Source organism: Macaca mulatta, chromosome 6, assembly GCF_049350105.2.
Source record: "Macaca mulatta isolate MMU2019108-1 chromosome 6, T2T-MMU8v2.0, whole genome shotgun sequence".
Lineage (NCBI taxonomy): Eukaryota > Metazoa > Chordata > Mammalia > Primates > Cercopithecidae > Macaca > Macaca mulatta.
The window spans coordinates 63,612,011-63,624,378 of record NC_133411.1 but is presented as its reverse complement, the minus strand read 5'-3'; the positions used below and the strand labels follow the sequence as shown (position 1 = coordinate 63,624,378).

Below are 12,368 nucleotides of genomic sequence, written 5' to 3'. Positions count from 1 at the left end.
ATACAGGGCTGCCTCTTAAAAATACTTTATGTAACTGTATGGACTGTGTGACTTCATCATGTGGAGATGTGGAGGAAAAAAATCTAGTTACTGTCTTCCTTTTACACATAAGCAAATCAAAGCCTAAAGCAGGTCATTGATACGCTAGGTACCACACAAGTCGGCAAATACAGCCAATGTTAAAGCTACTCCAACTAATTAAATAGTTGGAGTAACCTTACCTTGTTATATAGAAGAAGCTTCTCCTGCTACCCATAATTTTAAAAAATATTTTAAAGTGCTTTGATTTCTGTTGAGAATTCTTCAATCTCCCACATGGTAAGCCTCATCCCAAAACTAAAATTAAAACCAAGTTAAAATATCCAAGATGGTGGGATAGTAAGTTCCTATGTTCAGAAGGAGAGGGAAAAGATTTTTGTTTCTGAAAAAAGAATCCCACAGAAATATGAGACTCTACATCCAGAAAACTCTGATGGAGACAAAAGAAATCTTTCAACTCCTACAGAAAAAAATATATTCCAGATAACCTACTTTGATGATTTGATAAACATCCCCCAAATTAGAGTAAAACAATTAACGGATCACTTAGGTAAAGATCTAAGAACTGGGACAAATCTCATTGGCTCACTTCAATGTCCAGCGTCAGTGTCTCCACACGCCAATCCCTGTTCCCCTGTCCCCTTCTGACATGGAATCCCTCACGGCACCATCTGTCTCTAGAGCAGGGGTCAATGTGCAGTTCTCGGCTCCTTTGAGTGGGTCTGTTAATGGATTTCAAGGAGGTCAAAGGTTAAAGCCCCTGCAATTTTATGTAAAACTTGGCTCTATAATTTATGTGATCCAAAGAGATCAGAACTGCTATTCTAAAGTGAAAGCCCGAGGAAAACCCGCGGGGCCAGCGCAGCTGCGCCGCGCCCCACCGTGCCACTCACCTGGGTGTGGCCAGCCCGGGCTCCCGGGGCAGGAACCGCTCCGTGACTCTCAGCTCAGTCCCCCATCCTACCCGGCCAACCTCCCGCCGCTGGCTGGGAGACAGTCAGGACCCCCACGTCAGGGCCGCCCGTGGGAGCCCGCCTCCACGAGCTCGGGACGCGCGGGCGGAAGCAGCTTCGACGCGGCTCTTCGCACACAGCCAGCCACCAGCCCACCCGCCCTGCGGCGTTCTCCCGGCCAGGGCCCCAGGACATAGGCGACTCCCTTCTGGATTGTTTCATGCTGGAGGTACTAGGTTCGCGCTTTGGTGTGGAACGGGGAATCTAAAGCCAACAGTGAGCATAAGCACATACTGGCAAGTCGAAGTTTTTAGAAAATGCTTTAGAAAACGAAATACCACACTATTTTCAATCCACTAAAAAAATCGATGAAGGCCACACCAAACAAAATGAAAAAATGACTGCTCCCAAGTTAGGGCACTAATGAGAGAGAACTACGTAAACCAGCACAAGTGTGAAGCTATGGGGAAGGTGCGAGGAGAAAACTGAGCACTGCTGCTGTCCTATATAATAAAAATGTTATCAAGGCCAGGCACTGTGGCATGTACCTGTGATCCAGCACTTTTGGAGGCCAGGAGTTCGAGATCAGCCTGGCCAACGCAGCAAGACCCTGTCTCTATTCAATAAGTAGGGGAAAATGTTCTCAGTGCAAACAATGAAATTAGAAAAGACGTATCCACTCCACCCCCAAGATCCCAGGGACTAGTGGAGTAAGTAGGTTATCCATCCTGTGTGAAATCAGGTACCCCCTGACATTCCTTCCCCACTACATCAACATTATTCCCAAACTCTCACATATGTAGCTGGTGTTTACGATTCCACATTTTGAGCTTCCTTTTAGCTAAGGCCACAGTCTTTCACTCCTATTAAAATGCAAAGAATTCAAGGAAAAGTTAAGCCTTATCAGTGACGTCTCAACCTCTGCCTTCTCTTGAAAGCAGACCTTGAAATAATTAGAAAAAGGGCACTAGATTCTAAGGGCTGAGGGGAAAAGTACAAAAATGGAAGAACTTGCAGAATCTGATGAAAGCTGATCTTGAGTTGCATTAAATATACCAAAAGGACCCTTACAGTGGTTAAACTTACATGATTTTTTGACTTTATGATGGTGTAAAAGGGATATGCATTCAGCAGAAATCGTACTGTGAATTTTGCTCTTTTCCCAGACTAGCGGTATGTGGTAGATGGAGACTATGATGCTGGGCGGCAGCAGCCAGACGCAGCTTTTAGCCAGGCACAAGACCACGAGGGTAAACCACCCAAACTCTACTGCGTTCTGTGTGGATGCCCAAGTACTTATTCTTGAGCCTCACCAGAAGAGAAATTGATTGCCCTGTCACCATGGCATCCCTGTCATCCAGCAATTTTAGATATTTCAAACATTCTTCAGCCCAGTGTGCTTTCAGTTGTGTACGTTAATGGTGAGTGCCCACATACAACCAGATTTTCACTTTCAGTACAGTATTCAATAAATAAGATATTCAACACATCTATGAAATAGGCTTTGTATAGATGAATTTGCCCAACTTTAGGCTAAGTGTTGTCAGCACGTTTAAGGCAGGCTAAGCTATGATGTTCAGCAGGTTTAGGTGTATTTAATGGATTTTTGGCTTACTGCTATCTTTGACTTACAGTGGGTTTATCCGGATGTAACTCCATTGTAAATTGAGGAGCATGTGTACATACAACATATAAAATGATTAAGGCTTAAGATTTCTCACACCAAGCAGCAGAAAAACAAACGATCAACATAAGACATGATTTCTTAGGTGAAATTCCAGGAATTTAAAAAGTACTAGTGAAGCAGAAAATTCACTATTATTAAGCAACATTTAAACATATATAGACCGGGCGAGCTCTGGAGAATTAAAAACAATTGCTAATTAAAGGGTTGAAAGTAAAAAATATATACTAGAATACAAAAGATTAAAAAAACAGGAAAGATACAATAGAGAATTCAGCAGTTCTGGAATCTAATAGAAACTCCAAAAACAGAGAACAGAGAAAACTTGAGGAAAAAAAATTATCAAATACAAAAAACACGCCTAGAGACCAAGAAAAAAAAAAAGACAATTTTCAAAGCACCCTGAGTACCACAAAAAATTAAAAGTCCCATTCATCATAAAATTGAAGACGACCAATATCTTTTGGGATCTTTTAAGAAAATTAACATTGAACCTGGGAAGGTAATAGGAAAAAGGCATGATTTGTCTCCCAGAAAAACAAAAAAACACTACAAACAGGGTAAACAAATTGCTCAAAAAGTGTGTGATCCAAATTCAAAGCAAATTGGTATGTGGAATGGCTTTGAGCAGTTTTCATTTGACCCTGACACTTCCCATTCTCTCTGCAGACGCAGAAGTCATAAAATTAGGAAGACAGTAAAGGTGAGGCAATCAAGACTGTTAATTGGCCCATCCAGTGAACAGTATTTATATAAACTCTGGCTTTAGATTTTCAATTTTAGAATCTGTGGATATAAGGGAGACTTTATGGTAACAGAAAATGCAAATGTTAACTTGGGATATGTGAATGTGCAGTTTACAGATGTTATGACATACAAAGAGAGGACAGGAAAAGGTGCCTTTAAAATCATCTCACAAAGTATACTAAGGCGAGTCAGAGATTTGAGTTAAATCTTTATGTATCAACGTCAACAGATGTCTGAAGTTGGTGAGATAAAAATACAGGTTGAGCATCCCTAATCCAAAAATTCAAAATCCCAAATGCTCCTAAACTTGAAACCTTGAGCACCAAATGTGATGCCACAGATTGTCCACATGGGTGACAGAGATAGTGACACCTTAGTTTTGGGATGGCTCAAGGTACACAAACTTTGTTTCATGCACAAAATTACTTATCAAAAATTATCTTCAAGTTGTACATGAGGTATAAGGAAACAAATGAATTTCATGTTTAGGCTTGAGGCCCATCTCCAAGATCTCTCATTATATATTATGCAAATATTCCAAAATCAAAAAAAAATCTGACATCTGAAATATTGCTGGTCCCAAGCATTTCAGATAAGGGATACTCAACCTGTATATAATGGCCGTGAACAGAAATGGTTAATAGTTGATTGTTGGATGTGGAATGGCAATTTGGAAGGGGAGGGGCAGAAGTATATTGTTTTCTATTACAAATGCTTCTATGGCATTTTATTTTCTAATTTATGCATGTTACTTTGATAACTTCTGAAGAGATGATTCAAACCTATACCTACAAATGAGGAGAGTAATTAAACATAGGGACATTTACAGTTCATCTGTAATGGTGGTAGATGTATGATACATTTCCTTTCCTTTTTTGTATTTGATTCAGTAACACTACTAGATAATCTGACAAATCAAGCAAAAGCTGAAAAGCAATCAGTTCAGAAGGAGCAATCTGTTTCAAAAAAAAAAAAAAAGCAATGAAAAAAATGAGACAAGACTGGCCTATACTCTTCCTAAATGAAACTAGAAAATTAAGACACACAGATATTACAAATAACAATCTCAACACCTTCATTCATTTAGCCTTTCCCAGAAGTGAGATAACAGAATAAAAGTGAAATATGTCCTGTATTTTTATTAATTGAACTTCTTTTTTTGAGTTTCTATGTTCTTTGCATTCTTCTATTAGTATATCCACATATACAGAACATTGATAACCACTGTGGTCACAGTAGTATTTTTCCTTGTCTATTTTTCACTATTTTTTATGTAGGCAACTAATCCTTCCTTGAGTGATCAAATCAGATTCCTTTTTGATTTCTGTTCCTTAGCTTAAAGTCAACCCTTCAAAGGGTTAATATTTATAACTATTAGTTTTAATATTTTATAATTCACATGAAGTTAATTTTGAATACGGCATGAGGCAGCCATCTACCCAGTTATCCTAACACACTACCTGTTGATACGCCTTCCTTTTTCATATGTGATGCCTCATTTATTAACTAAATTCCTATAACAAGATATACATCAGGGACATGTCACTTTGGATTGTTTAGGTGAACGGTAACAATACCAATCATTTTTGTTGCCCCAGTATCTACACCTCACTGGGTCTTAAATATTTGGGTTCGTTCATTTAACAATTTATTAAGAACTTTGGGCTGGGCGCGGTGGCTCATGCCTGTAATCCCAGCACTTTGAGAGGCTGAGGCGGGCAGATCACGAGGTCAGGAGTTCGAGACCAGGCTGGCCAACATAGTGAAACCTGTCTCTACTAAAAATTAGCTGGGCACAGTGGCGCGTGTCTGTAATCCCAACTACTCAGGAGAGGCTGAGGCAGGAGAATTGATTGAACCCGAGAGGCGGAGGTTGCAGTGAGCCACAATCACGCCATTGCACTCCGGCCTTAGCAACAAGAGCAAGACTCCATCTCAAAAAAAAAAAAAAAAAAAAAGAAACTTATTCTAGGCATAGCAAGTTCAAGATATATAATAGAAAATGAAGAAAGACAGGGTTCTTTCATCAATCTTAAAATACAAATCGAAAATTTATGGAAAGAGTAAGCAGCATTGTTTTTTGTTGATAAATGGGTTTGAGTCCTAAGATTAATTTTCATTGCCACATCTGTACAGTAATGTATTTTATAATTAATATTTAATTTATGTAAGACTTTGTTCACTGCATTGGTTACACAAGACACAAAAAAACAGTTTCAAAAATACAGGAGTGTGGGCTAGGATGTGCAACAAAGAAAAATTTAAAGTGCTGATGGAAAACTTAAGGGAAAAGTGTTTCATCCTTTATTTCAAGGAAAGATTGTATATTATAAAAACAAACATTGTTATGCCATTGAGTACAGAGCTCCCATCACAAACATTTAACCATTTTCATCATACATCTGATGATCTAAAAATCAAAATCACTTTGAAAGGCTTAGGTATTCTACTGTTTCTTAAAGATTATGTTATCACATTATAGTGACACACTACTGTTTTAAAGACTCAAGTAAAAATGAGACCCAGTAATTTTTAACCAAAAGTGTATCATATCCTATTTACTTGTTTTATAAGATCAATAAACACTATAGTAAGACTTGGCATTTAAACATTAAACATGTCTAAGCCCCCTGAAGAAGATACCAGAAATAAGAAAGACATTTAGAATGCTTTAATATTTCTAGTTAACACCGTTTGTATCAGTAACTGCACTGTTGTAAGTTTTAGCATCTCACATAACTAGTCAGTAAGGATTTTTTTTTTAAGTGTAGGAGTGAGAATACAAGGACAGGAGCTATGAGAATGTCAAGTTTTATACTTCTGTTAAAAACTCAAAAATCAAAACTATTTTCTTCTCTGCATCAAAACCACAGACTTGAAGGATGTTTTGGCTTTAATCCCATGACTCATCATCTACTGGGTTGGGAGCTTGTGAAGAAGAAAACCCAGCTGTGTTCAAACTGCTCTTGCCCTGGTAATTATTTAAAAAAAAAAAAAAAAAGAAACAAACATTTAATTTTATGACAGCTTTAAAGTTACATCACTCAGACTGAGAGCAAGGACTCAAAGTATCTATCATGTCTTCCCCAAATACACAAAGAACTTCATTCTCACTAAATCTGATTCACCTGAAAAAAGGCTCATGTCAAACCAGGAAGTCTAAATTGCACAAAATGTTTCAATAAAAATATTTTTTAAGTCAATAGTTTTTGACAAGTGGGGAAAACTTAATGCACTACACTTAATGAATCAGCATAAATATTTAATTAGCATGTTCATTGTTTCTATATAAAGGTGGTGCTCAGTCTATAAAAACCTGACTTGGAGGCTGAAGCAGGTGGATCACTTGAGGCCAGGAGTTTGAGACCAGCCTGGCCAACATGGTGAAATCCTGTCTCTATTAAACACACACACACACACCCAGGTGAGCATGGTGGCACATGCCTTTAATCCCAGATATACTGGAGGCTGAGGCACGAGAATTACTTGAACCTGGGAGGCGGAGGTTGCAGTGAGCCAAGATTATGCCACTGCACTCCAGCCTGGACAACAGAGCCAGACACTATCTCAAAAAAAAAAAAAAAAAAAAAGAGAGAAAATAAAAGGCTTGTAACCCCAATAGGTCCTGTATTTTATATTAATTATTAATGTCAGAATTCAAAAATAATTCCATCAGAAATTTAAAAGATTCCAAATTAAAATTTAAAATCTGGGAAAGGAGACTGTTTAGGCATAAATCTCAAGGTTAATTCCTGACCTTTAAAACCAAAAATATGTATATACATAAAATGTTAATGAAATAATAAAGTAGCTACCTTCCAGGCTTGATTATTAAATATTATAGTTACATCACAATATTAAGCACAACATTTACAAAGAGTAACAGAAGATAAGTTCTGAATTCTTCCCTTCTACTAACCTTTCTAGTATCAACTGATGCAAACACGTTTCCTCTCGTACTACCGCTGAAGCCAGGAATGTATGTACTAAAGGCAATTTCTTCCAACCATGCAGGAACATCCTGTTGAGCCTTTAAAAAAAATTGACTTCATATGCAACATAAAGTCTTAAAGATTGGAAAAGTTTACTTGTTATATATATATGCATAAAATGTCTACTTTCAACAACGAAGTTGAATGGCATAAAATGCCATTCCATTTTAGAAGTTTAACTTACATCTGTCAATACTTTTACTAGAGGCTGTGCTAAGTGGTTATCCGATTCAAGATCAAAAAAGGAAATAGCTCTGCCAGTATTCCCACAACGACCAGTACGCCCAATTCGATGAACATATTCATCAATGGTAGAAGGAAGATCAAAATTGATAACATGTTGCACATTTTCAATATCCAGCCCTCTGGCAGCTACTGAAGTAGCAACAAGAACTGGGCACTTCCCACAGCGAAAATCTCCAAGAGCTTGCTCCCGCTCTCTCTGTTCCCGATCACTTGAAAGAAAAGAAAGCATGTTATTAGAACCACTCTTAAAAATCATTAAAGTGAATCATTAAAGTTCAACATACAAATTTCTTTTTAATAATAGTAAGAATAGCAGCATTTGGCTGGGCATGGTGGCTCACACCTGTAATCCCAGCACTTTGGGAGGCTGAAGCAGGTAGATCACAAGGTCAGGAGATCTAGACCAGCCTGGCCAACATGGTGAAACCCCATCTCTATTAAAGATACAAAAAATTAGCTGGGCGTGGTGGCATGCACCTGTAATCCCAGCTACTCGGGAGGCTGAGGCAGGAGAATCACTTGAACCTGGAGGGGCAGAGGTTACAGTGAGCCGAGATCGTGCCATTGCACTCCAGCCTGGGCAACTGCGCGAGACTCCATCTCAAAAAAAAAAAAAAAAAAAAAAAAAAAAAAAAGAATAGCAGCATTTAACATTAATGTTCACTTCTTATATACCAAGTAGTATACTAATTCCTTCCAAGCTACCATTTTATTTAATCCTCACAATAATACTTTGAGTTGCAAAAATTATCTCCATTTGCAAATGAGGTAAAGTAACAACTAATATGTAGAGACAGAATACAAACTCAAGTCTGACAAAAATCAAATCCTATTATAATCTCTATGCTTTATAGCCTTAACATAAAATATACAACTACTTGATTAGAAGGCTTGCTTAAAAATATATTTTTAAAGTATAATTTCAGAATACCATATACTATGCAGTATTTTAGGATCTACTAATAAAGTGCCAACAAAACTGTATTAATATGACATTTTAAAGCACTCCAATTTTAAAAAGGCCTAAGAAAGATTACATTTAGCAAAGGAAAAACTTGATATGGGGCCAGAGATCCTTAAGTGAGATCTCTTGAGAAGTTTCCACTTCTTATGTTGAGGCTATCTAAGGCAGACCTTTATCTTACCCACCACAACCGCTTAGTTCTAAAAACTAAGAATGAAGACGAAAAATACTAGTTTAGTACTCCTGGGTATTACCCCTTTCCTCATATAAAGGACAATAACAGTTTAGATCTGAGAGAATTCTGAATCCCAATCCTAGGATTGTATCATATTAGTTATATAAACTGATGTTTCTTAAATACCAAATAGAAGTCATTCCCCAATAAGAAATTATATTCATCTACTCACCCATGAATACTTGTAGTTGATATTTTTTCTTGACAAAGAAAAGTTGCAATAAAATCTGCTTTTTTCTTAGTTTCAACAAAGACCATAGTTCTTTCATCCCCTACAAGACAAATGAAATTATTAATAGTCAAACTTCAAAATCAGGAAATGAAAAATAAAGCAGGGGTAGGAGGCAGTGCTTGAACAGGAAACTTTGTCCGCCACTGTATTTATTACCAGCACCACAGCCGGACCTGGTACATGAGAGGGACTCTAATTCTAGAATGGATGTCAAAGACACAAGGACTGTTTTGCTAGTTTAGGGATTTAAAAAATTAGCTCGTCCTTCCTCCTCCCAGGCCAACACAAGAAGTAGAACCTTAGGGAAAGGTAAGTCATATCTGCCTGCCAACTCTTAGTAGTATAAAATCATCTTAGTCCTTTCCTCCCCTCCATTTCCCTCACTCTATAAATGATTTTTGCTCTCTACCTCTCAAGATAATCCAATCTGTCATTCTCCCGTGATTGCCCGAGGTGTTTACAATAGTGGCATCTGACCTGGGGCTGCTTAATTCTATATAATCAGTGTTCCAAACATTATCTCTAATTCAAATCCCTTCATTCCCAAAATATTTTACAGATTAAAAAATTAAATGACAGCCTTATCCCAGGGTCTTAACTTGTTAAGGAATATTTGTTTCTTAAAATATTTAACCAGTAGAAATTCAAGCATGGGCCAGATATTTTCCCACACAGGGAATTTCCCTATAAAATGTTAGAGAAGAAAGATAATTTATAGCTTTAAAGCATATACAAATGTATTAGTGTTCATAATCACTCTCCCCATTTCTCTGTCAGCTCACATCATTTATTCAGCAAATATTGAGTGCCTACCAAATGCCTGTCAATGTTTCTGTTGGATATACAGAAATAAAAGCCCCTGCTTTCACTATGGGGAGGCAAATACATATTACGCATTTAGTACTAAAAAGGAAAAAATCAGTAAGATAAAAGGTCCAGAGATGATTACTTTAGATACTTTAAGATAGGCTTATTAGACAGGCCTACTTTAGATATCCCAATTAGATGGTATCTTAGTAAAGATTTAATAAAGATAGTGAACTGTGCAGGTATCTAGGAAAAGAGCTTAAGGAAGAGGGAAAGACAAGTCTAAGCCTCTGAGAAATGGGTGTTCTTATACTCATCAAACAGAAAAGAGATCCTAATGTGGCCTCTACATCCTGGGCAGAGGGAACAGCAAGTACAAAGGCCATGAGGCAGAAGTCTACCTGGTATATATGAGGAAGAGTAATGGGCCAAGTGTGGCTAGAGTAGGGAGAGCAATAGGAGATAAAGTCAGAGAGGTAATGGAGGCCATATCATAAAGGGCCTTGATGGCTACTGAAAGAACGTTTTTACTCTAAGAAGGGAAAACATGGGGTTTCGAGCAGAGAAGTAACATGATCTGATCTTTAACTGAGGATTTAAAGGATTCTACATATAATTTGATGGCACAAGAGGATTTTGCTAACAGATGAGACGTATAGTTTGAGGAAGAAATCAAGAGTGACTCCAAGATTTTCTGTTTGAGCAACTGGAAAAATGGAACTAACATTAATTGATATAGGAAGACTACAGGAAAAAATCATTTAGAGATGATATTTAAGCTTTAGATATCTATTAGATGACCAAAATCATCTAATAGTAAATTAGATTATAATTTAATAGCAAAATCAAAATGCTAACTGGTTCCCATAACAATGAGTTAAATCTTTGAATCGTGGTCCTTTTACATTTATTTCAGAATGATGATTTTATGTTTTATTAAAAATTATGTTTCAACAGTTCCAGAGGTCATCCAACAAGACGCCCAAGGCTAAAACGGATTCATCTGACAGAGCCACATACATAGCACTGCTGAGCAGCTCAAGCCCTGGTCTTGTCTTTCCTTGGTTCCCAGTGTGAACTGCAAGTAGCAATAAAAATTTAACTCTGCTGATTCTATTTCTCTAGTTTTTCCCTACTAATTTTGTATTTGTTCTAGGTCAGACAATGAGCTATTTCCCATTAGTGGCAGCAATGACTGCAAATTTAGCTTTATAAGACTATCTGATGATCTCTGTTGGGTGAAAAATGATAGAGAATCAATTTTGTTGGTCTATTTCTGTGTGTATTTGCCCTGTGAGTCAAAATCAACTAAGAATATAAATAATTCTGGCTTTAGTTATTTGATCATAAATTTTTGTATTTCTGTGTTCACTCCTGATATGTGGCTGACGTGGTGGAACTGAGGCTATAAGTTATCTATGTGCCTGTAATTCAGAAAGGGTTTTATCATTATGTGAAATCAGTTGTGAATATCCTACAGAAGTTTTTTTTTTTTTTTTTTTTTTTGAGATGGAGTCTCGCTCTGTCGCCCAGGCTGGAGTGCAGTGGCGCAATCTTGGCTCACTACAAGCTCTGCCTCCTGGATTCACGCCATTCTCCTGCCTCAGCCTCCCGAGTAGCTGGGACTACAGGCGCTCACCACCACGCCCGGCTTATTTTTTTTGTATTTTTAGTAGAGACAGGTTTCACCGTGTTAGCCAGGATGGTCTCTCTCAGTCTCCTGACCTTGTGATCCGCCCACCTCAGCCTCTCAAAGTGCTGGGATTACAGGCGTGAGCCACTGCGCCCAGCCCCTATAGAAGTATTAACACATTAAATTACAAAGTCTCTTAAAGGAAGTCTATTCAAATTTGTTTATAAAGATGAAATGTTATCGAGGTAAATATTCCTAAAATATCAGAAAGTAAAGAAATTGAACTTGTAATGCTCTAAACTTTTGAAAAATATAAACTATATTAAACTTTTGAAAAAACTTATTACAAGTATCAGAAACATTTTAAGAATCCAAGTTCACATAATTAAGTGAAATCTTTGGTAAATGAGACTAACACCTTTGCTTTAAAAAGAAAAAAAAAAATCGTTTCCCCATTATCAGTGTTAAATTTAACACACTTATTTTACTTGGGTTTGTTTTTCCTAATGTATAGAGGTTTACCAGCAAAATAAGCTAGTATTATTCCTCCATGATGTTTAAGAGTATGAAAATGGAAATCTGTGTTCAACTAAATTTAGTCATTTATTCAATAGTATTTATGTTTTGAAAAATATCATCTTGAAGGTAATTTCCAAAATCTTCAGGTAACTGAAAACAGTAGACAATGCTTGTGTATGACATCTCCCAGTTTCCCATCTCCCTGCTCCCAATTTCCTTTATGAAATAGAAGTTACTATAATTAAAAGATGTAATTAACATAAGTGGTTGCAACTACGCCAGGAATAACAGTGACAGAAATAAAAACTGTAATTGCT

The 12,368-nt window shown here is 37.2% G+C and overlaps 1 protein-coding gene and 1 long non-coding RNA gene across 4 annotated transcripts in view; one reads left to right on the top strand and one right to left on the bottom strand.

Annotated features, from left to right (window-relative positions):
- The first annotated feature begins 2,287 nt into the window (after positions 1–2,287).
- LOC114678787 (uncharacterized) lies at positions 2,288–11,015 on the top strand. Its single transcript, XR_003730320.2, has 2 exons — positions 2,288–2,413; positions 10,857–11,015. It is a non-coding gene; the product is annotated as an uncharacterized LOC114678787 (long non-coding RNA).
- DDX4 (DEAD-box helicase 4) overlaps positions 5,705–12,368 on the bottom strand; it is an 84,082-nt gene continuing 77,418 nt past the window's right edge. For 2 of the 3 annotated variants that reach the window (XM_078004082.1, XM_015140039.3), the window contains 4 exons: positions 9,033–9,132; positions 7,600–7,870; positions 7,343–7,453; positions 5,705–6,394 (listed from right to left, as the gene is read on the bottom strand). In XM_078004082.1, coding sequence (XP_077860208.1) covers positions 6,317–6,394; positions 7,343–7,453; positions 7,600–7,870; positions 9,033–9,132 — 560 coding nt within the window. In that variant the 3' untranslated portion in view covers positions 5,705–6,316. 3 annotated transcript variants of the gene reach the window in all.